Here is a 23,548-nt window from a genome sequence, read left to right as displayed (position 1 = left end):
AAATCAACACTGTTTACTCCATCAACATGTTCACAGGTTAAAAGATTTCAAACATTAACTATTAACAGTTTTAACAATATGCAAAATCACAACAATTAAATCTTCTGATGCAGGCCGATTTGGGCGTATTATAGTTAGTTGATTAATAAACTATCGTACAAAATGTCGTACAACGATAGAGTTGAATATTTCATACCACTTTGGAATTTTATCAACCTTTACCATTTCCCAAAAGTGATAAGGCATTGCTTTTGTCTTTTCCTTACTTCGTTTATGACCGGAAAGTTTTCAAATGTAGAGATTATCATTTGAGAACAGTAGGTCGTTATAGGAAGGCAAGAATAATTGATATAAACAGAATACGACCTCGTGACTTTATTGTTTCTTTACGTCACTTAAAAAATTACTTCGTGTTTAAATGTTTTGGTCACTGACTAAAACAGGGGCCAACATGTCACGTTTGCTGGCTCATGATGTCAATCACTGGATTGTCTGGTCCAGACTCGATTATTTACATGTCCAGATGACCAGGATCAAAGTTCAACAACACTTTGGGGTAAAATCGTCTAAGGCGTCACAATTCGCTGGGCAGAGTTGCGTCTCTTGGGCACGCGACCCGTAAAGATCCGGGGTAGAAGAGGTCTTTAGCAATCCATGCTTGCCGTAAATGGCGACTAGGCTTGTTGTAACAGGCGACTAATGGGATCGGGTGGTCAGGTTGAATTTCTATCTTTTCCAACTTAAGCAGGTTCTCAATTAAATCTTTATTTGAATTATATATATATATATATATATATATATATATATATATATATATATATATATATATATATATATACACACACACACACACACACACACACACACACAGACAGACAGACAGACAGATAGATACAATACAATGCAAGGCATATGTAAAATAATGAAATGAAATGGTTGCTCCCTGTGACGTGTATGAAATCGGGACGGTGGGGTAGCCTAGTGATGGAGGCGAAGACTTGCTCGTCACGCCGAAGACCCGGGTTCGAGTCCCCACATGGGTACAATGTGTGACGCCCATTTCTGGTGTTCCCCGCTGTGATATTGTGGGAATATTGCAATAGGGGCGAAAAACCATACTCACTGTATGAAATCAGTGACCAAACTTGTCAGGAAGGTGTACCAAATGTGTGTTCTTGGATAGAGAGCGGATTTCTATATATCAAATTCAGTGCAAATTTATGCATTATTTTCATGAACTGCAGTACACCATCTATGCTTTAATGCCTCCCCACTAAATAGGTATGCTTTGATCATGGAAAGTAAACTTTCAATAAGGATTCATATTCGGAAACGAACGTCTTTTGTTGTTTTTGGCATGGGAACGTATAATTTTCTGGATTGAAAACAAACTAACAATACAATAACATAGTATTTTTGTTTTTATAAATAGGAATTTGTTGTTTATTTCAAACATTGTGTTATTTGGTATAAATACGTTACATTGTATATTGCATTATACATTTTATTGTATAATGCATAAGGTCAGTTAATTGTCATAAGGTAACGCTTTGTTTATTTTTGTTCTTTGTAAAAAATATGAAAGTTATTTTTATAATAATAAAAAAATATTGTTTTATTGCTGTCAACGGAAGACTCGTCTTTCAAGAGGGGTTACAAATCAGGTTGATATTTGAAGCACGCGCGGTATGCGGGATGAACTACGGACATGATTGTGGTCAAAGGGAGACAACTCATGTTACGGTAGGCGTTCATAACAAACAAACCATATTCTAATGATATTCATGGACCCCCTTACGTTATAAAATAGATTATATATACATATTTTATGGAGCAAACAAAATAATGTAAAACACGTTTTTAAACTGACAAGGGAAATCAACGACAACGTTTCAATGACATGATAACGAACGGGCAACTGTCACATGTACTCTGGCACAGCGTTCACATTTGCGTGATAAATGATACGGTTACAAGATCAGTCACAAGTCGCAGTACGGAGTTGTGATAACCCGGCAATCATTTACTTCCGGTTACATTGGGGCGTGGTGATTCACTCCACAGCAGTTCAACGTAGAAAGCAACCACGGACTCCAATCTGCCGAAGGTAAGTAAATTAACTTGAAGTCCCTGGCGTATGACTTAAAACACGCATTGTTTTCCTCACTGGTTGTAATAGGGGCGAAAGTGAAGTGTCTGGAGACGATTTTATTATAAAATTACGACCGTTTTTTCTTGTTTGTTTCTGACGATTTGATCTGAGTAGGGATGGCAGGTGTTCCGCTTGAGCTCATCAGTTTGTGTCATATACGGTCAATTATTGTGTCTAGACGAGAGGGGAACAATTCACTGACACGAGTGAACTCCCCACACAGCTCCATCTACATATTAGCAGCTCGTTGCGGTTATTAGTCGCGGTCCTCACTGACGACAGTTCGTGAACAGGAACAAGAATATCTATTTCCATCGTCGACGTTGGTGTAAGTCAACGAAGTAGGCCTTGTTGAAGTAGACAGTGTGCTGTGAGTATTGTGGATATTATCTTGCTGTAGTTGCTGACACAATGAAATATCACGAAAACAGTGTATGATGCAGTATTGTTTTATATTCACCATCTCAACAGTATTCGACACACTGTATACATGTTTATCTTACAGATATTCCACATTAAAACGTTTGTAACTATGTTGAAATGTCAGTTTGTCAGTATGCTATAAACAGTTTAACTCATTAACTATTACCTATACATATCACAAAATAACATTGAAACGTTAATAGATCAAAAGTACCAGCAACTGTAAGATACATTCAAACATGTTGAACATTGAAACAACATTGTTACATATAAGTCCCAGGGATGGACTGTTCAAGCAGATATGGTATATATAAATGATATTTTCAGGATAAAGTGATAAGTATAAATAAAATGAGGCTGAACACTCATCATTCATGTTTACTCTGTGATACAAATGTTTAAGACATTATAGAAATCACAAAACACAACTGATGTGTTTACTGTGTTTACAGGGATATTTGCTTCTAATATTTGGATTGCTGTTTATCATGTTTCTCTTGGGGATTTTATTTAGACAATCAGGCTCTTGGTAATCTTTCATGCTTGCTCCAACATATTTCACAGGAATATGTTAAATTTGTAATGCCTGAATTACATAAAGGGTTTTGTTCATTTGCCGTCAGGAGAATGGCAATATATCCCAAATTTTGTGTCAAATCGTCAAAAATATTTAGTGTTGTGCTTCAAATCATGCACCGTATTTTGATGTTATTCAAACTCAAATTCTTGGAAGTCAGATGCTACCAGAGATGGCAGGCTGCAAAGATTATACTCAGACCCCATTTCAACATACGCTGTGTCTCAGAACACTCAAAACTGTTCTTATGGGTCCCAGAAATCACAAACAGATAGACCGAGGTAATTTCCTTACATAGTCACATGGATGTAAATTTATCATGTTTATAAACCTCATTCCATATATCAGGGATCTTTGACTGATGATACAGGAATGTGTGTCTTATCTGTGAGATGTTATCAGCTGTTGTATACACTATATCCCTGTGTCTGTCACATATCCTCCCAGCTAAAAGCCTTGGAAAACATGGAGGCAAGGCCTGGAGTGGAGTACTAGACTGGACTACAAGGTGTACGTTGCACATTAATACACACAAATGCATGACTCGGAGGAAGATATAATATCCTGCATCAGTGAACTACATCAACATTCGTATTTCAGATGAATAAAAATAAGTTTGGTTTTGTCTGTTTGTTTGTTGTTTAACATGTTTAACACCGCACTCATCAATATTACAGCTATATCACGACAATCTTAAATAATGGAGACTGGACCAGACAATCCAGTGATTGACATCATGAATATCAATCCATGCAATTGGGATATGATGACATGCATCAACCAAGTCCCCCCTGTAATACCTCTAAAAATAAGGGGGCGGTCGGGTAGCCTAGTGGTTAAAGCGTTCGCTCGTCATGCCGAAGACCCGGGTTCGATTCCCGACATGGGTACAATGTGTGAAGCCCATTTCTGGTGTCCCCCGCCGTGATATTGCTGGAATATTGCTAAAAGCGGCGTAAAACTATACTCACTCACTCACTCTAAAAATAAGAACTTTAAAAAATCCTAAATTTGAACAAAATAACATTGTTTCCCAGCATGCTTTGTTTGAAATCCCAGTGTACATCATACTTTAAACATAACATGACATCCTGAACAAAATGAACTCCCAAACTTCACTCCATGCCTCGACTCAACTCCCATGTTTAACTGTCTGGGTCGAGATGTTAGCGTGGTATAGCAACTCTTCCTCCTCCAGCCGAGATTAACACAGTCTAACATCCAGCACCACGAAAACCTTCAACAAAGAAAAAATATATTCTTGTTTTAACATGTTTAAGAGAGCAGCCATTTGATTTGACATTTAATACACACCATCTGCAAGGACAGTCACATTATTTTGCAACATGACGCAAGGCATTTCTTTTTTTGTAAAACAGGGTCTTGATTATTTGTTGAGAAACATCTGAAATGGTCAAAATATCAATGATTGCTACTTACTGTGGTGGAACTGAAGTCTATATTTGACATATACTAGAGATTTTTAAAAAACATTAGATTTTTGTAATATCTGGCAAAATGGCCTTAAAAATCAAATGAGTTCTGGGTTTCTGAACTAATCAAACACAACAATGTCATTGTAAGGGTTCGAATTTCATTTGATCATTCATGAACAACTCGTGTTATTCCGGGACAAGCCGAATAGCGACTTGTGCCCCTCTCATGGCCATATTTGTGACCGGGTTACGTCTTAGCGCAAACGGGCATACCTAAAACAATTGTCAATTCGTTGCGAAATGGTTCACATACATTTCAGAGCTCCAGATAAGCTTTTGGTGTTGTGGGTATTTTACCCATGCATTTTAAAATCATTGGGTATCAGTAATTCTATCCGGGTATTCAAATTTTTGTTACCCACTAGTTTTTACACATGTGGGTATTTAAGTTAAATATTTAAAAACACTATTCATCTAGGCCCTGCAAACTGGTGTCGTGTGGGTTCGAGAGCTTTATAGGACTCAAAAATACCACGATACTTCCACAAGAAAGTGTGATGGCAAATGATCATGATGTAACTGTCATCATGGAGTTTGGCAAGGTTGACGGAATGCCCGTTTATAATTTCAAAAAAAGTTGCTGATTTGCTAATCGAATACGCAGGGTTACTACACAATATTTTGAAGATACGCACAAATTTTATTTTTGTAGCGTATCTGTAATGTCCGTTGCGTGTTTGATACGCTTGAATTTTATTTTACTGCATATTTCTGCATTTCCGATGCGTATTTCACGCAAATACGCAGCTTATCTGTAGCTCTGCATTTCCCCATATATTACATATATTTCAGATGCAATTTAAAGCACATCGGGACGTACGGAATTATACAGTATGATTGAACACATTTAACTGTATCTTGGATATATTTTTAGATGCAAGACATATGTAAAATTAAAAATTATTTCTGAGGGATTCTTTGACAAAGTACTTGAAATCATACACGCATTCTGATTGGTTTGTTGTATTTTCGCACATAACATTCATCGATAGGGGGACGAGTCTTCTTTCAGGTTACGGAAAGGGGCGAATGGTGACGAATGTCATTCGATGTGTTTAAATTTAATTTCAAATGGAAAATGAGTCAGTCTGGTGTTATGCGAAACATGTCAGTCCTGGAGTTTCCTTGAGCTGCTTTCATCAATATACTTCTCTCATACGTCCGGGGTGATGAAACATTTGCTTCACATATTGACCAGCATCAGATCAGCTCACATTACAGGACATTAATTGTTATTTATCCAAAATGCCTTGAAGATTATTTTCCTATGTAGGAGAATGTCTTATCAGAATTGGGGCGGTTGGGTAGCCTAGAAGTTAAAGCATTCGCTCGTCACGCCAAAGACCCGGTTCGATTCCCGACATGGGTACAATGTGTGAAGCCCATTTCTTGTGTTTCCTGCAGTGATATTGCTGGAATATTGCTAAAAGCAGCGTAAAACTATACTCACTCAGAATTTGACAAAGTCTGAAATGTTCTAATCTTTGTCTCCGGCATGATGACTCCCAGTTCCCAGTAGCTTCAGAGTGATGTGACTGTAGCTTGAACTGCTGGGCTGCCCCATGCCTCCATCAAGGAGAAAATATAAACATTGTAGATCACAATGTAGCCTTGCTCCAAGGCCGTTCTGAATGATATGTCCATGGATGTGTAGTAATTCTATGCTTATAACAGGCAAGTCTAGATAAGGGGTCAGTACAACTGTCATTTATGGGGCCAGCCTGTTCTTATTATTGATATAACCTAGGATTTATGATTTAAACTACTAATTATTGCCTTAGAGACTTGTGTAAGCCTAAGCCCACTATTAACATAGCAGCCAATGTGGTAGCATCTGTGTCTTCTCATCAACCATTGCGGTAGGACAACTTTCTCTTCAGTCACCAGCTGGCTCTCTCACAAACAAGGACATTTCACAGCTATTCTGTCACAAATTGGAATCCTCTCTGTTATTACACATTTTACAATTCTGGTTCATGAATAACTTGCTTGCATTAAACATATTAAACAAGCACTTTTGTTAACTTGTACCAGAGGTCATAAACACACTGAATCAAGGTCAAGGTCAGCATTGAGATTTTTGTAGAACATGTAGAACATGTTATATCATTGCAGGGTATGAAACTCCCAAAAAAATTCAGCCAGACCACAGGACTGGCTAGCTGAAATACTTGCCAGCCCTGACCAAAACCTGCCTGCCCACTATAATCGTATGTTTCTCAGGATAATTTAATTAAAAATATGAAAACTGATTGCTTGTAGCATAAGCGCATCGCTAAATGTTAGGTTGTCTAAAAGCTAACGGGGTTTCTTTTTGGTTACATTTTATCATTCATCTTTACATGTGAATTAATGCTTATCATCGAGAAATATTTAGAATATTGTCACCTATGAAATATAACCCGACCGTCAGGCAGGGGGATTTGATAATCTGACAGCCCGAGTTGAAATCAACCCGTCTCATACGGTCAGGCAGGCAGGTATTTCGAACACCGATCATTGTGGGTTTCTGTGGCATGGTAACTTCTGGTTCTACCTGCATGAACATTTGTTATTGTACTTATTGTCTTCCTGGGGCGGTCGGGTAGCCTAGTGGTTAAAGCGTTCGCTCGTCACGCCGAAGACTCGGGTTTGATTCCCGACATGGGTACAATGTGTGAGGCCCATTTCTGGTGCCCCCAGCCGTGTTATTGCTGGAATATTGCTAAAAGCGGCGTAAAGCCATACTCACTCACTCTTAAGGTTCGAAGTCTGGAAGTGTAGTTTTTACACTGGAAGTACATGGTATGTGAGGCAGAGGGAGTTTTGAGGAAATGACAGTGAAGGGGCTGTTTCAGTTTCAGTTTCTAGTTGATTAAGGAAAGTAGTTCTGTGCACCTCTCAACAACATGCCAGCTATATTACCTAGTGGTTACGGGCAGAATTGGTCTTCAGCAACCCATGCTTGCTGTAAAAATCGACTTTGCTTGTTCGTAAGAGGTGACTAACAGGATCGTGTGATCAGGCTAGCTGACTTGGTTGATGCATGTCATCGTATCCCAATTACGAGGATCGATGGTCATGATATTAATCACTGGATGGTCTGGTCCAGACTAGATTATGTACAGACTGTCATCATATGGCTGGAATATTGCTGAGTGTGGCGTTAAACAACAAACCAACCAAACCATGATTACAGTGGTTTGTACTTAAAGTCTGGGCCGGGCAAGTCAGCTGAGAACATGAACAGGGTTTCAGATGGGTTCATTTTCCAGGACATTGTCATCCTAAAATGTCCTTAAAATGTTCGGTAGCGATTTAGAAGAATGTCCTTTCAATATTTTAAATAAAATCATTAAAAATGACATCAGTATTTAGCTTAAGGAAAAGAATATATGGATGTCAACTTCTTCATTATGAGGAACACAACGTTTCGGAGTATATGCTTACTCATCAGCTTGTTTTGCATTAGTATTGATACAAGCTGTTGTGGTCAGTGCCAGGTCACAGTGTAACGATGAGAGAGTGAGTGAGTATGGTTTATGCCGCTTTTAGAAATATTCCAGCAATACCACGGCATAGAAACCAGACATTGGGCCCATGTGAGTTATCGAACCTGTTTTTTTACATGACAAGTGAACGCTTTAGCCACTAGGCTACCTCACCGCCTCCACACTAGAAATAACCACAACCTCATGTGAGCCTCTACTAGAAGTGAATGGTGGGGACAACTCCAACTAACAAGATCACTACGTCCACATCCTCTAAATAGGCTTCACCAAAATAAATAAATAAATCTTTTATCTTAAGTTTAAATTTCATTCCACCATTGAACAGAGGATTTCCGTAAATGTCTTAATGCTTCTTCTCCCATGCTCTGGGAGTGGTGACTTGATAACCTTAGCCCAGATTGGTATCTGCAGATAGGCTAGAAGAAATAAAACTCCATCTATCTTGGAAACAGGAAGCTCTTTAGCACACAGCCCTTTCCTAGCAGATGTGCTTGGCAACTCTTTCACTGTGTGGAATGTGTAACATGTTTAAGATTCTCTGTGATAAGCCTTCACATCATTTCAAATCCTGCCTGAAATGAAAGATAATGACCTATCAAGTAATGTAAAGTAAGGCCAAAAAAGTTTATGTTCTAGTTTTACGGACAAGCCTACATTCAACTTTGTCAGTAAAAACAACATTCAGATGCTGTATTTGAATGATAAAATGAGCTTTTAAAAATTCTATATGGAGAAACTTGATCTCAGGTAACCATGTTTAACATTATCTTAATATTTGTTTTGGAGCAGTGGGGTAGCCTTGTGGTTTAAGCATTTGTTTGTCACACCGAAGGCCTGGGGTTGAATCCCCACATGGCTGCAATGTGTGAAGCCCATTTCTGGTGTCCCCCGCCATGATATTGCTGGAATATTGCTAAACGGTGTAAAACCATACTCACTCATTCACTAATATTTGTTTTTGCTTCTTTTCTCTTGACAAGAGTTATAATGGTCTAAAGTAAAAGAATATTAATAAAAAATAATCCGCATGTTTGATAGTAGAGCTGAGTATCACCTGGCATCTTGCGATACGATTCGTATCATGATACGGACTGACAATACTACTGGTATCACGGTACACCACATCAAATAGTTAGAAATGATGGAGGGATGGTTATTAAATGTAACAGTTAGTCAGCGTGTCCTCGGGTACCACGTCCTCATGTTCTGCCATGCTTACAGGTGGCGCTGTGCTATTTCTGCCATTATGGGAGGTAATGGACGTAAAGTTCCTGTTCTATTTATAGCATGTTGCGATCTCACAACCCGACATTCAAATGTCGTGTACCTAAGTATTAATGATATTGTAGGTATCTTTGAATCGTTACAGCCCTATTTGATAAGTTTCCAGCTGTTGTCATGGTTACTGAATAATTTTTTTTCTAAAAATATCTAACGATAAACATGATAAATGACAAAATATTTGTTCAATCAACGCAGTATGGTATTTTTTCTTCCTCTTGCGAAATGTAGGGTTGCTTTGTCCGTAAAACTAGAAGAAATTTTTTTGTCTGGCCTAATGAAAAATACCACATTGTGAAAAAACCTAATGAAGGAGTTTAAACTTGTCTTAATGTCAACAACATCAGCAAGATTAGTGGGTAGCAGATGTACACTTGACAGCCAGGCAAACAGCCCTGGGTATGTGATGAGCCTTACAAAGCAGTGCTGTGGTTGTTGTCAATCCTTGATCTGAATTAATCAGGCCACTCACTTCACAACCTTCCCCAGTATGTGAAATAGCCCACTGGTGTGTCATAAAACCAGCCTTGTTCCTTGGGCTTTGGTACAGATATAAAGTAAACATCATCACCTTTCTTTGGTGAGGTTGTCACTATAATACATGGCTGAGATACTGCTGATGTGACGTCAACTGTTATCTCACTCACTCACTCACTCACTCACTCACTCATACACCCACTCACTCATACACTCACTCACTCACTCACTCACTCACTCACTCACTCACTCTAATCCAAACTAATCCTATTTCTATAGTGTACCGGGTTGTACCCATGTATCAATGTAGTCCAGCAAATACAATTTTATGCTTTTTACCCACTTAAACTCTAGTTTCATGTAAATAAAAAAATGCCCAAATAGTATTGATTGAAATTTATTGAATTAATATGATGGTAAGACAAAACACTCCTACTTGGCTTGTAAAAATTGTAGAACCACCATGAGGCAGGGACCTGGCTTGTTAAAGTAATTAGTTAGAGGGGAACACCAGAAATGGGCTTCTTACATTGTATGAATGTCTATCTTTGGTGTTACGAGTGAACGCATTAAACCACTAGGCTACCCTGTCACCCCTGATTGGTTAACAAAGCCCAGTAGACTATGTATGCCAAATGTGAACAATGACGTGTGATTAAATACTCAAGGGCTCAAACAATTGTCTTAAGGCAAGAATAATTATGTATACTGGTCCACTTTTGATTGGGATATGACTGCCTCCATGGTCAAGTGGAAGAGCGTCCGCCAGGAGATAGGAATGTCTGGTGTTTGATCCCAGGCCATGCCATACCAAAAGACGTTAAAAGATGGTACTTGTTGTTACCCTGTCTGGCGCTTGACATTAAGGGGCTAAAACAAGGACTGATGGGCTCCGAGTCAGTATACTGTGTTTGAGAGGGGTATTCAAGTTAAACTGCGGCATTGTATCTCAGTGTGCTAGCACTATAAATCGACACCAGTCTTGACTAGTACAAGCAGCCACACACGCACACGTGCATGCATGTCGCTATAATATTTGATGCGACGTTAAACCCCATTTAACCTCACCGGATAGGAATATATATGTCTTTAAAAAAATATAAATATTATGTCGCATAACTGATTATCCCTATGAAAGTTGAGCATTATAGCATAGAAGCTTACATTATTCATAAACAAATGTTCTTTATTTTAGACTAACCTCGTAAGATGAGCACAAAAGCTGAGTTTGCAGATGGCGCCACATTTGTGGAAGCCATGAAGTCAGTTCGGAGTGATGATACAGGCGACTTGTTCCTTGTGGTTGGACACATAGAGGGGGACCCAAACCGCCTGGAGCTTGTGACAGTGGGTCAGGAGACGTCACAGGTTGTGGACTTCCTCGAAGATGATCGGGTGATGTACGCCCTGGCGAGGTACAAGACCAAGTTTGATATGTCCACCACAGTCAAGTTTGTCTACTTCCGGTGGTAAGTTTAGAACCCAACCTCATTATAACACACTCCATTGTTCCTTTTTTGTTTTTGTTTTGTTTTATTTGTTGTTTTATACCACACACAGCAATATTCCAGCTATATGATGGCGGTCTGTAAATAATCCAAACTGGACCAGACAATCCAGTGAATGACATACTGGGCATTGATCCAAGCAATTTGGAAACAATGACATGCATCAACGAAGTCAGTGAGTCTGATCACCCAATCCTGTAAGTCGCCTCTTACGACAAGCAAGGTTGCTTTTTACGGCAAGCATGTACTAGTTGCTGAAGACCTGTTCTACCCCGGATCTTGACAGGTGCATATCTCAGGCACTGTTTTCCATCCGCTGTGTGGTTGCTCAAAGCTCACATATTACCCTAGTGAATAAATCAGTGTGCACTCAACAATCATTCTCAGCTCCCAGGGGAGTATACAACCCAAGCTGCCTGAACAGCGCTAGAAAGTTAGTAGCCACATTGCCATCTCATCCTACCGGGTACTCATCCACTGCCAGAACAGGGGTGAACAGAGGCACATTTCGAACAAAGTCACTTGCCCAAGGAGATTCCACATGTGTTACATGTGCTTAAGTGTAACCATTCTAACACATTCTAGCCTGTTATGTGGCCACGTGAGATTCTCATGATAGTGTTACAACTGATGCATGGAATCTTCAAAGGAATGACCCAGTTGCGATTCAAGGAAAGAATAGGTACTCACTCATAGGTACTCATGGATTCTGGGTTGGAATAGGTCCGCAGCAACTTTTACTGGTCATTAGAGGCTTCCAAGTGGATTGAGTGGTCAGGCTCGATGAATTTGTTGTTAGCATGTCCTCGAACCATAATGTCATGCTCACAATATTAATCACTGTATTGTCTGGTCAAGACTTGATTATTCCCATGAAGATCCGGGGTAGAATAGGTCCTCAGCAATCCATGCTTGTCGTAAAAAGCGACCATGCTTATCGTAAGAGGCGACTAACAGGATCGAGTGGTCAGGCTTGCTGACTTGGTTGATGCATGTCATCATATCCAATTGCATGGATCAATGCTCATGATGTCAGTCACAGGATTTTTTAGTCCAGACTTGATTATCTAAATATTTCTGAAAGCTGTGTAAAACAAAATACACTCACTCAGTTGGTACGCTAGTTAAAACAAACAATATATATTGTAGGATAGGTGAGCAGGTGCCTGTGACGAAGAAGGGTCGTTTCGGTGTGGTGCATGGCAGCGTGGTCGAGTGGTTCAACCCGTACCACATGATGGTAGAGACCAGCAGCCGAGAGGACACCGAGGACAGCAAGATCCTGCAGCAGGTACACCTCAGTCTGTGGACACTAGGTCACAGGGCACATTCAACAACCTCAGTCTGTGGACATTAGGTCTTGGGGGACATTCAACCCCCTCAGTCTGTGGACACTAGGTCTTGGGGGACATTCAACCCCCTCAGTCTGTGGACACGAGGTCTTGGGGCACATTCAAGCACCTCAGTCTGTGGACACGAGGTCTTGGGGGACATTCAACCACCTCAGTCTGTGGACGCTAGGTCTTGGGGGACATTCAACAACCTCAGTCTGTGGACACTAGGTCTTGGGAGACATTCATGCACCTCAGTCTGTGGACACTAGGTCTTTGGGGACATTCAACAACCTCAGTCTGTGGACACTAGGCCTTGGGGGACATTCATGCACCTCAGTCTGTGGACACTAGGTCTTGGGGCACATTCAACCACCTCAGTCTGTGGACACTAGGTCTTGGGGCACATTCAACCACCTCAGTCTGTGGACACTAGGTCTTGGGGGACATTCAAGCACCTCTGTCTGTGGACACTAGGTCTTGGGGGACATTCAACCCCCTCAGTCTGTGGACACGAGGTCTTGGGGGACATTCAACCCCCTCAGTCTGTGGACACTAGGTCTTGGGGGACATTCAAGCACCTCAGTCTGTGGACACTAGGTCTTGGGGCACATTCAACCACCTCAGTCTGTGGACACTAGGTCTTGGGGGACATTCAAGCACCTCAGTCTGCAGACACTAGGTCTTGGGGTACATTCAACCACCACAGCCTGCAGTCCACTAGGTCATAGGGCACATTCAAACACCTTGGGCCTTGTCTTCGATGTTAAAGTGCCAGTGGCAGACAAATTGACAATGTCAATCTAAGTATTGATTTTCTCTCTATTGGTCCTGTTATTATTGAAATACAAGTAACCTTTATAGAAAATATATTAATATTGATTATGGTGACCTGAATTTGGAAATGTTTATTTCAAAATTGTATAGCGCAGCTCAGTCTAACACATTTTCTTTATATCCTAGCTTGAAGAGGCATCAGGAACCAAGTCCAAGGTCATTGAGAGTACGGAGGGCAGACAGGAGCGAGGCTTCACTGCCTCCCAGCTCCCAAAGCGAGGCCCCACCAACAAGTTTGGGGTGAAGGATGTACCAAAGGAAGGGTACGCTGTGCAGGTGTCAGACTCGGTGTTTGAGGACATTGCCGAGGTTCGCAACGATGAGCTGCCAACGAGGTGGATAGTGGTTCAGTACAGAGACTCTAACCCCAAGGGACCAATAGACAGCTGTGAGAAGGGGGATGGGGGTGTTGATGAACTCAAGGCGTGTCTAGAGCCAGATAAAGCCATGTACTCGCTATACAGGGTTTCCGATGTCGTGGATGATATTGTCACAGTCAAGTTTGTGTTCATCACATGGTAAGTTGAAAATGAAAAAAAAAATAGTTATAGCAACATCAAATATTTTTCATGGTATTTATGTGTTGATACGAATATTCCTAAACAGACTTTGATATTTACAGACTGCCATGACATAGCTGGTACTCTGATGACTGGTGAATTAATCCTCATCCACTTGCTCACACACAATACAATGTGTAAGATAGTATGTACCGGGTTCTCCTCACTTTGCCACCACCTATTGTTTGGAATAGGTGATGCAGGCATGGGTATTGATTGTAAGGACAATAAGAGTCCGCAGGGCTCATCTCAACACTTTATTTCACATTGGTAGATAACTACACATGTTATACTGCATGTTATACAGATTATTTTAAGATTTTTTACTTATCCTGCATTACTCCTTAATGCATATTACTTGCATGTTCTTGACAGAAAAAAGAGCTGTGTGAGAGGTCTTTGCTTGAAGAAGTTGTTTCAACCAGCTGAGAGGCCAACCCTATCACGCAGCTCCCACGGGACCAAAGGAAGTGACGTCACGGATCCTCACATTACTCTTGTCACTTGCTGAGTGAAGACCTGTGTTTTTTGCTGTAGCATAAACTGATTCAAACCCTCACATGTTTGCTCTTTGAGTTAATGTTTATTGTCTTTGTGTTGTGCCTACGGTTTGTATCTCGTACATTCTATGTTTGATAAACATGTGCATAACCTTATTAGACAGTGACTGGCGTTTTCTCAAAAGAAAACATAATGCCATGTGTCTTGTTGTTTCAAGTAGCCATCTTGAATATTTTACGTGGCCAGCGAGTTAATGAGCTGGCTTGCTTTCTATATTCTTTTTGCTTGGTACCCCACGATTGGAGTATACTTGCAAGGATGTTTGTTTTTCATTGTATGTTGTCTTATGTTTGTCGTAATAATTGTTTCATAAACCCACGCAGTGGGATTAACATATTATAGCATACATAATCGGGCGGGGACGCATTGTGATTTTAAACTGCTTCATTGCAGTGACCTCCAGGGTCACCGATGTAAAGACTGTTTACTGCGTTCACCCACAGCCTTCAGTCAGTATCTCCGTGTGTCTAAGAAACGCAGAACACAGCAGGCCAGGAAACCCCGGCGCAGGATGTCCGACCTCACCGAGAATTCGCCTACCAGATCGGCCATCTCGGATGACTATCCCCCTGACCTCAACTGCTACCTTGATGTCAGTTCCCTTGGTCTCAGTCTCTTTACGGCGGCATCCACCTTGACGCCCGGCGTGGCACTCACTTACCAAACGGCGCCTATAACATCAACCGGGCAAACACTCGGGCCCCCACGGGCGCCCCCTACGGCACAGACGCCTACGGCACAGATGCCATGATAGACGCCTCGCTCCTTCAGTACTTGCAGGCCATGCAGACTTTGACGCCGGCGCCCTTACTGACGCCTCTACAAGCGTCTCCTATAGCGCCTCTGACGCCTCCTCAAGCGCCTATACAGGTGGCGCCTATCTATCCCACAGCGCCTCTACCCCGTGTGGTCGATCGACTATACAGACGTCTACTTCTCGTTACTCCGTGGATTTGATGGGATCGAACCACTCCTCAGTTCGAGTTCCAGATAGCAAGCGTGCCTACGTGGAGACTGAGATTCACCACACGCTCAAACCTCTCTCCTTCATGGCGTTGTCCTCCAGAGCCCTACTGCAGAACTTATCAGAGGATAACCCTAACAGGCATGACCACCTGAGAACGGTCGTATCCTACCACCAACATCAAGTGGAACACATGCGCTCTCACATGCGCGCCGCTCTGATCGAGCTCACAGCCACTAGACGCCTTTGGTACCTTGCCTTGATGGACTGGGACCTATAGTTTAAGAGAGACCTTCTGCGCCAACCTTGGTCTGGCTCTGACCTCTTAAATGGACAGATATCCAAGACGCACTCCTGGAAGTCAGCCTTCGCCCGAGATGAGACGGTGCTCAAGGTCAGGCCAGGATGTCACAGCCGGCCTTTGCTAAGATGTCCCTGTCTGGCTCTTACCAGCCACGACGCAACACCCTCCAGACTTTTGGGCGGGGCTCCACCTCAACCTCTCAAGGTAGAATAAAAGAAATTCCTCTTGCGCATACCAGTCCCGCCGCGGCCACCCCAAGGGAGGTAACGCCAACCACAGGGACTATAAGTGAATTGCCAGACAGGCACGACTGGGACCTTCAACCCACAGCCTTCCAAGTTGCCGACACTCCAGTAGGTGGGAGACTGCGTCGATTCTGGCAGAATTTGGAGATCCTGGGGGACCCATACCTCACCAGCATAATCCGGGTACAAGCTGAGGCTTATAGACGACCCGCCACTCACATTGTTCCCCATAGTGGACACCTACCCCCCTACTCAGCAGCAGCTACTGAGCCACAACATCACGGCGCTGCTGGACAAGGAAGCCATAGAGGTCATACACATCCCAGTCATAACACCGGGGTTCTATTCACATGTCTTCCTAGTCCACAAGAAGGACTCGGACAAACACAGGATGATCCACAACCTCGCCGCTTTCAACAAACGCTACCTGGCATGTCCACCTTATTTCAGGATGACCACGCTCGGGCTACTCTGATCCCGAATCCAGGCACAGGATGCCACCACTACCACACATCACTGACCACGCCTCCAAGTCCAGAACCGGCTTTCGGCCTCCTCTTGCATATGCCCGGGACAAGAAGGTTCATGTCCCACTTGCATATGGCTCGGTACTCCAGTCTAGACCCAACCGAGAGTTATTGTCAGGCTGCACAGTACCAGGACACAACGCATACCTGGCTCTTCCCTTCCATGTAAAGGTCATCCAGGCCGACCATACAGCCGAAGACAGGCTGAGGGAAACGGAGTTTTCCCATACATGGAGTGGTCACCTGATGCCGACCACACAGCCGAGGACGGGCTGAGAGAATTGGAGGTTCCCATACATGGAGTGGTCACCTGAAGCCGACCACACAGCCAAAGATTGGCTAGGGAACAGAGTCTGGAAATAAAAGATGAAAGTTCACAAACTGAAGGTATGCCCTCCTTCGGTTCCGTCTGATAAAGATGCATTAAGGAGTAATGCAGGATAAGTAAAAAATCTAGTAAAATCCTAGATATTTTTTTATATTTGTATACTTATCCTGCATTACTGCATCTAAAGGGACCCACCCATCGCAGATCTACCTCCCCACGATGCCTTCCGATGTTTCCGACTCCAGAGTAATGTGAGGATCTGTGACATCACTTCCTTTGGTCACATGGGAGCTGCGTGATAGAGTTGGCCTCTCAGCTGGTTGGAACAACTTCTTCAAGCAAAGACCTCTCACACAGCTCTTTTCTCTGTCAAGAAGAAGCAAGTTATATGCATTAAGGAGTAAGGAGTAATGCAGGATAAGTATACACATGTATAAAATATCTTGGATTTTACTAGAATTCATACATTCATACATTGCACAGCAAATAATCTGATGTGTCTACATGTCATTATCAATTATTATTACATGTATTAATCCATACACTACACAACACATAATCAAATTCAAAATTACAAATTCAAGTCCAACAAAATGTGAAACAGAATCTGCATATTGTACAGGTGTCAAGAAGCTGGTAGTTTTCGCGTTGGAGACGGTGTTCTAAATCTCTATACTTTAACAGATCCAAGGAATTTATCAACGGCATTCATGGAATGGTTTTGTTGATGGTTGTGGGCTGGGTTAATGGTGGTAATCAAATCATGCGCTGTGTTGATGGTTGCAGGGCATGTTGCAATACAACACTTCCAGTGTACACTGGCACCTCGAGTCCTCTTAACTCGGTACTTATGACCCCCATAAAGGCATATACAAGCCATCAACCGCTCATACATGTCACATAACGCATACGTTCACAACAGTAAGATAATAATACATTTTCAAACTAATCCTATCTCACACTATTGATTTCTTCCTCCTTCTTTCGATCCATGTGTGGAAATGTCCTAGAACAAAGTTTCTCGTGGAAAACGATGTTTACATTGAGAGGATCTATTTGACAACAGGAACTGTCCACAACAATCACAGCAGTTTAAGTGAGGGTCTGCTGTCAAAATGTATGCTTACTTTTTCTTCAAAATGGGTGTTTGTCCATATTAAACTGTCTGAGATGTTGCAGTTGTGCAAGGAAGATTCCCCTCCTTCAAACAAAATATAATTCTCATAAACTTAAAACACGTCCCCACACCGTGGCAATGAGAAAGAGAAGATGTATGTCAGGTGATCAGCTCGCTTCGAGTGGTATTGCAAGGTGCATGTTCCATTGTTCACTTGGTGACCATGGTGATGTTTGGATGTGTTCAGGTGAAATGTTTTTAGAAGCTGGAAACTTTGTTTGAGGATGTTTCCACACCTGGATTGAAAGAAGAAGAAAAAAATGCATTGTGGGAGATATATTTACTGCAGTCGAGTTCATGTGTACTTGATGCCTGCATTTGATCAGTTAATATTGATCTGTGAAAACATACAAGTACGCAATCTGCAACGGCTACATAGTTTAATTATGCACATTGTCATTATACAAAATTTTCATGCATATTTCTGAGCAAGCAGCTAAAAATTAATTGGGTTAAAGTGATTTATTGTGCACATTTTAGGCAATTAGGGAGCTTATCTGGAGCTTTGTGTGATATATCTCTTTCTCAAACAATGTTCACTCACTCACTCACTGTCATTAGTTAAGCATCTATAAATGTGGGTGTCCAATTGAAGAACTGTCTGACTTCAGGGTGGGCACCAAGGTCAAGCCAATGGCAAAGGCGAAGATTTCCACCCATAAGGGCAGCATGGAGAAGGTGTTCGGACAGGCACATGTCACCCTGTTCGCCACCGACTTGTCCGACATCACAGAGAAGGTGATCATGGATAAGGTGAGTTGTGTCAGCCTGGCAGGCAGGGGTAGAAAAAATGCAGGAAAACTAGCCCTCAAAGGGCTACTACCTTATATCATGTAATAGGTAGATTTGCGTCCCTTGGCACGCCAGAAGCCTATGATTGTGGGTTCGAATCCCGATTCGCCCCGATTATGTTTCTAGGTTTGTCAGCACCATACCCGTGCTCGTGGGTTTCACCGAAGTGGTAAACGTCTGAGACCTGCATCACTTTGGGCTTTCCTACCACATTAACACCCAGCATGTTATGGTAACTATATTTTTAGTTTCTGTAATGAAGTTAACAGAGGTTTGCTTTCTGTTTGTGTTGCAAAGCGGCGGGGCATCGGTGAATGCACCTCTTGAATTTCACGGCCAAAGTCTTCGGTTCTCCTGCCAAACACATGGCATTTTGTTTGTGTCGCACCATTTCTGTGCGTCCAGGTCATCATATTGCTGGATTACTGCTAAAAGCGATATAAGACCATACTCGCTCACTCACTCACTCATCTGGCTTACCAGTGAATGAGTGAGTTACTTTTAATGCTGCTTGGAACAGTATTCCTGTTATATCACAGCATGTCAGCTTGATGTGGGTTGCTTGTCGTAAAAGGCGACTAACGGGATCGGGTGGTCAGGTAAAACGCCGCACTTAGCTATATGATGGCGGACTGTAAATAATCGAGTCTGGACCAGACAATCCAGTGATTGATATCATGAGCATCGATCCACGCAATTGGGATCAATGACATGCATCAACCAAGTCAGCGAGCCTGACCACCTGATCCCGTTAGTGGCCTCTTATGACAAGCATAGTCACCTTTTATGACAAACATGGGTTGCTGAAAACCTATTCTACCCCGGATCTTTACTGGTCCTTAATGTGGGAGGAAAACTTGTGATGCAGATCTTAGCCATTTACCACGAGCACCTGTATGGCTCTGACAAACCTAGAAACATAATTGTTGAGAACCGTAATTCACATCTAAGGGATACAAAACCACACAGCAAATTGTGGCGCCTTTATACCATGTTTACGTGCATAACATTTACTCACGTAACACGTTATGCGACTCCGCACAGCGGGCCACCCACCCCCTCAAAGTCTGAAGCAAGTGACCCCCTTCGTGGTCTAGTGGTAGAGCGTCCGCCTGGAGAGCGGAATGTCCGGGGTTCGATCCCCGGCCACGTCATACCAAAAGACGTTAAAAGATGGTACTTGTTGTTACCCTGTCTGGCGCTTGGCATTAAGGGGCTAAAACAAGGACTGGTTGGCTCGGAGTCACTATACTCATTACTGTGTCTGAGTGGGGCATTCATGTTAAACTGCGGCATGGTATCTCAGTTGGCTAGCACTATAAATCGGCATCAGTCCAGATTAGTACAAGCAGGCATGCATGTGTGCACACACACACGTGCATGCACATTGCTATATAAGTGCAATAATCTTGGATGAGACGTTAAACCCAATTTCACCTCACCTCACCTCTGAAGCAAGTTCAGTATTGCCAAATATCATTCCTTTGTAGAGGTGACTTCCACTTCATTGACAACAGGACCAATAAACAAGAACAGGCTTTAATGTTTATTTTTACATTTTTGCATTTTTGCATTGAATGAAATATCAAAATACCCCTGAACTTAAGAAAATATAGACTTTGAACAAAATTACTTTCTCTAAGTCTGCTGCACTAGTTTGGAATCCAAGATGAATCCCTGAGATTTAAAACATGTTTTTGTTTATTTCCATATAGGCCAAAGGCGAAAATACAAAATGATAACAAAAATACATTATGCATGTTTGTAGCATACACAGATTGTTACCCCACCCCTGTCCCCAACCCACCCAAAGACAGACCCATGACCTTCAGTGATTAAGTAAATAACATGCCCCTGATAAACAAGGATCTTATAGATGATGTAATCGATTACGTATTTATTTGTTTGCAGGTGACGTCGGCGTCGGGAACGCGATCCCATGTAAAGTAGAAGACCCATCAGTATCACCACATCATTGGTGCCTCTGGGTTAGAACAGGTCTTCAGCAACCCATGCTTGCCCTAAAAGGCGACTATGCTTGTCGTAAGAGGCGACTAAAGAGGTTTCACGGTACACAGCAATCTCACAAGGATGGAAACTCAGCTGATGGAAGTCAAATTAAATGTTATTGATATTCACACTCACATTTACAAAACCAATTTTGTTTTCATTTGATTTTCTACAAAACTTGATATTATGGTTTATTATTATTGAGCCTGTAATATTACATTGAGCAAAATCATTCTTCCCAAATGTCACATTTATTACAGTTCGATTAGGACATGAAACATTTTATGAAAAGCAACTTCTAAGCAGTTTTGTGTCATAATGGTCTTTATGTTCTTCCAGGGGCGGTTGGGTAGCCTAGTGGTTAAAGCGTTCGCTTGTCATGCCAAAGACCCAGGTTCGATTCCTGACATGGGTACAATGTGTGAAGCCCATTTCTGATGTCCCCTGCCATGATATTGCTCGAATATTGCTTAAAACGGCCTAAAACCACACTCACTCACTCACTCATGTTCTTCCAAGGGACTGGTCATTTATTGGGAGGGAAGGGGAGAGAGCAGTTTTCTTAGAACTCTGCCATATGATGCCGACCCCCCATTTTGTGTAACATTTCATGCACACCCCATATAGTTCTGATACATTTTAACAACCCCCGTCTTTTGCAGTGTCATTTTTCATGACTCTCCTCACCACCACCCTAATCTCACCAAGGAGCACGGGTGGCCCAGTCGTCTAAGGCGCCGTGATTCTCTGTGCAGATTTGCGTACCTTGGGCCTGCCAGAAACCTATGATTGTGGGTTCGAATCCTGGTTCGCCCCGATTATGTTTCTAGGTTTGTCAGCACCATACCCGTGCTCGTGGGTTTCACCGAAATGGTAAACATCTGAGACCTGCATCACTTCGGGCTTTCCTACCACATTAAGCTGACACGCCGCGATACAACTGGAATACTTAAAAGCGGCGCTAAATCCAACTCACTCACTCACTTATCTCACCAGCCCCCTCCTTATATTAAATGACCAGTCCCCAAATTCTAAATGCCTAAGAAAGACTTGATTACAGTTTGAATTCTATTTTTCTGAAAGATTTTATCTTACAAACTTCATATACGCAGCGAGACTTGTACTTGTCCTGGAGTCCTGTTGGGAGGGGGGGGGGGGGGCTAGAGATAGATGGCTAGTTGTCCCATCCCCGTCATCTAACATGTGTCATGTGTTACTGTGAAGAAAACTTGATGAATGATGTACAGTATTTGTTGATGAACATTAAGATTTAATCTTTGTCTATGTCTCGGAAAAATGTTATTTTTGATGAAGACAGCTTATGATTTATTGTGAAGAAATATGAAAAATGACGTGATTTTTGTATTTAGGAACATTGAAATGTATGTTGTTTTGTGTGTCAGAAAAATTATATTCCTTCTGATGAGTATTTCTAGTTCTAGTTTCAAAACTTGAAACTCTATACATTTATTGCAGCGACTTATGTCTTGCTTCATTGTCTTGCCTTTGAGAAAGAGTTCCTGCTTGTTCTTCCTTGTTACCATATTATAGCACTCATGGATAACGTGCACCCGTTTCCCGTCTCCCATCCCACCAATTTTCAATTATTTAGGGCTGTGAAATTCGTTAACCGGTTTACATAAAAAGTAAATATTTTTTTCAATATCTGATTTTATTGTGTCTTGGATGAGTCGGCACTTGATGACAGCACAATTATTTAGGGCTGTGAAATTCGTTAACCGGTTTACATAAAAAGTAAATATTTTTTTCAATATCTGATTTTATTGTGTCTTGGATGAGTCGGCACTTGATGACAGCACAATTATTTAGGGCTGTGAAATTCGTTAACCGGTTTACATAAAAAGTAAATATTTTTTTCAATATCTGATTTTATTGTGTCTTGGATGAGTCGGCACTTGATGACAGCACAATTATTTAGGGCTGTGAAATTCGTTAACCGGTTTACATAAAAAGTAAATATTTTTTTCAATATCTGATTTTATTGTGTCTTGGATGAGTCGGCACTTGATGACGGCACAATTATTTAGGGCTGTGAAATTTGTAAACCGGTTTACATAAAAAGTAAATATTTTTTTCAATATCTGATTTTATTGTGTCTTGGATGAGTCGGCACTTGATGACGGCACAATTATTTAGGGCTGTGAAATTCGTAAACCGGTTTACATAAAAAGTAAATATTTTTTTCAATATCTGATTTTATTGTGTCTTGGATGAGTCGGCACTTGATGACGGCACAATTATTTAGGGCTGTGAAATTCGTTAACCGGTTTACATAAAAAGTAATTTTTTTTTTTCAATATCTGATTTTATTGTGTCTTGGATGAGTCGGCACTTGATGACAGCACAATTATTTAGGGCTGTGAAATTCGTTAACCGGTTTACATAAAAAGTAAATTTTTATTTTCAATATCTGATTTTATTGTGTCTTGGATGAGTCGGCACTTGATGACAGCACAATTATTTAGGACTGTGAAATTCGTAAACCA

The 23,548-nt window shown here is 41.6% G+C and overlaps 1 protein-coding gene across 2 annotated transcripts; it reads left to right on the top strand.

Annotated features, from left to right (window-relative positions):
• Positions 1-1,949: 1,949 nt before the first annotated feature.
• On the top strand, positions 1,950-21,874 carry LOC124141792. 2 transcript variants are annotated; one of them, XM_046509891.2, is made up of 6 exons: positions 1,950-2,107; positions 11,093-11,366; positions 12,555-12,696; positions 13,700-14,091; positions 18,851-18,992; positions 20,943-21,874. In XM_046509891.2, exons 2-6 carry the CDS (start codon positions 11,107-11,109, stop codon positions 20,979-20,981), a joined length of 975 nt encoding a protein of 324 aa, XP_046365847.2. In that variant the 5' UTR covers positions 1,950-2,107; positions 11,093-11,106; the 3' UTR covers positions 20,982-21,874. The 2 variants fall into 2 exon arrangements, with proteins under 2 accessions (XP_046365847.2, XP_046365848.2); XM_046509892.2 differs by lacking the exon at positions 1,950-2,107 and adding an exon at positions 2,375-2,522.
• The last annotated feature ends 1,674 nt before the right edge of the window (positions 21,875-23,548 follow it).

This window comes from Haliotis rufescens, unplaced genomic scaffold, assembly GCF_023055435.1.
Source record: "Haliotis rufescens isolate VD_foot unplaced genomic scaffold, xgHalRufe1.0.p SCAF_8, whole genome shotgun sequence".
NCBI classification, from domain to species: domain Eukaryota; kingdom Metazoa; phylum Mollusca; class Gastropoda; order Lepetellida; family Haliotidae; genus Haliotis; species Haliotis rufescens.
The sequence above is the reverse complement of the archived record's forward strand: the minus strand, read 5'-3'. Positions and strand labels throughout refer to the sequence as shown.

Excerpts from the sequence above, each read along its gene's own strand:
- LOC124141792 (XM_046509891.2), top strand. The coding sequence starts at position 11,107 with ATGAGCACAAAAGCTGAGTTTGCAGATGGCGCCACATTTGTGGAAGCC. Across the intron at positions 11,367-12,554 it reads AAGTTTGTCTACTTCCGGTG|GATAGGTGAGCAGGTGCCTG; the intron begins GTAAGTTTAGAA and ends TATATATTGTAG. Across the intron at positions 18,993-20,942 it reads AGAAGGTGATCATGGATAAG|GTGACGTCGGCGTCGGGAAC; the intron begins GTGAGTTGTGTC and ends ATTTGTTTGCAG.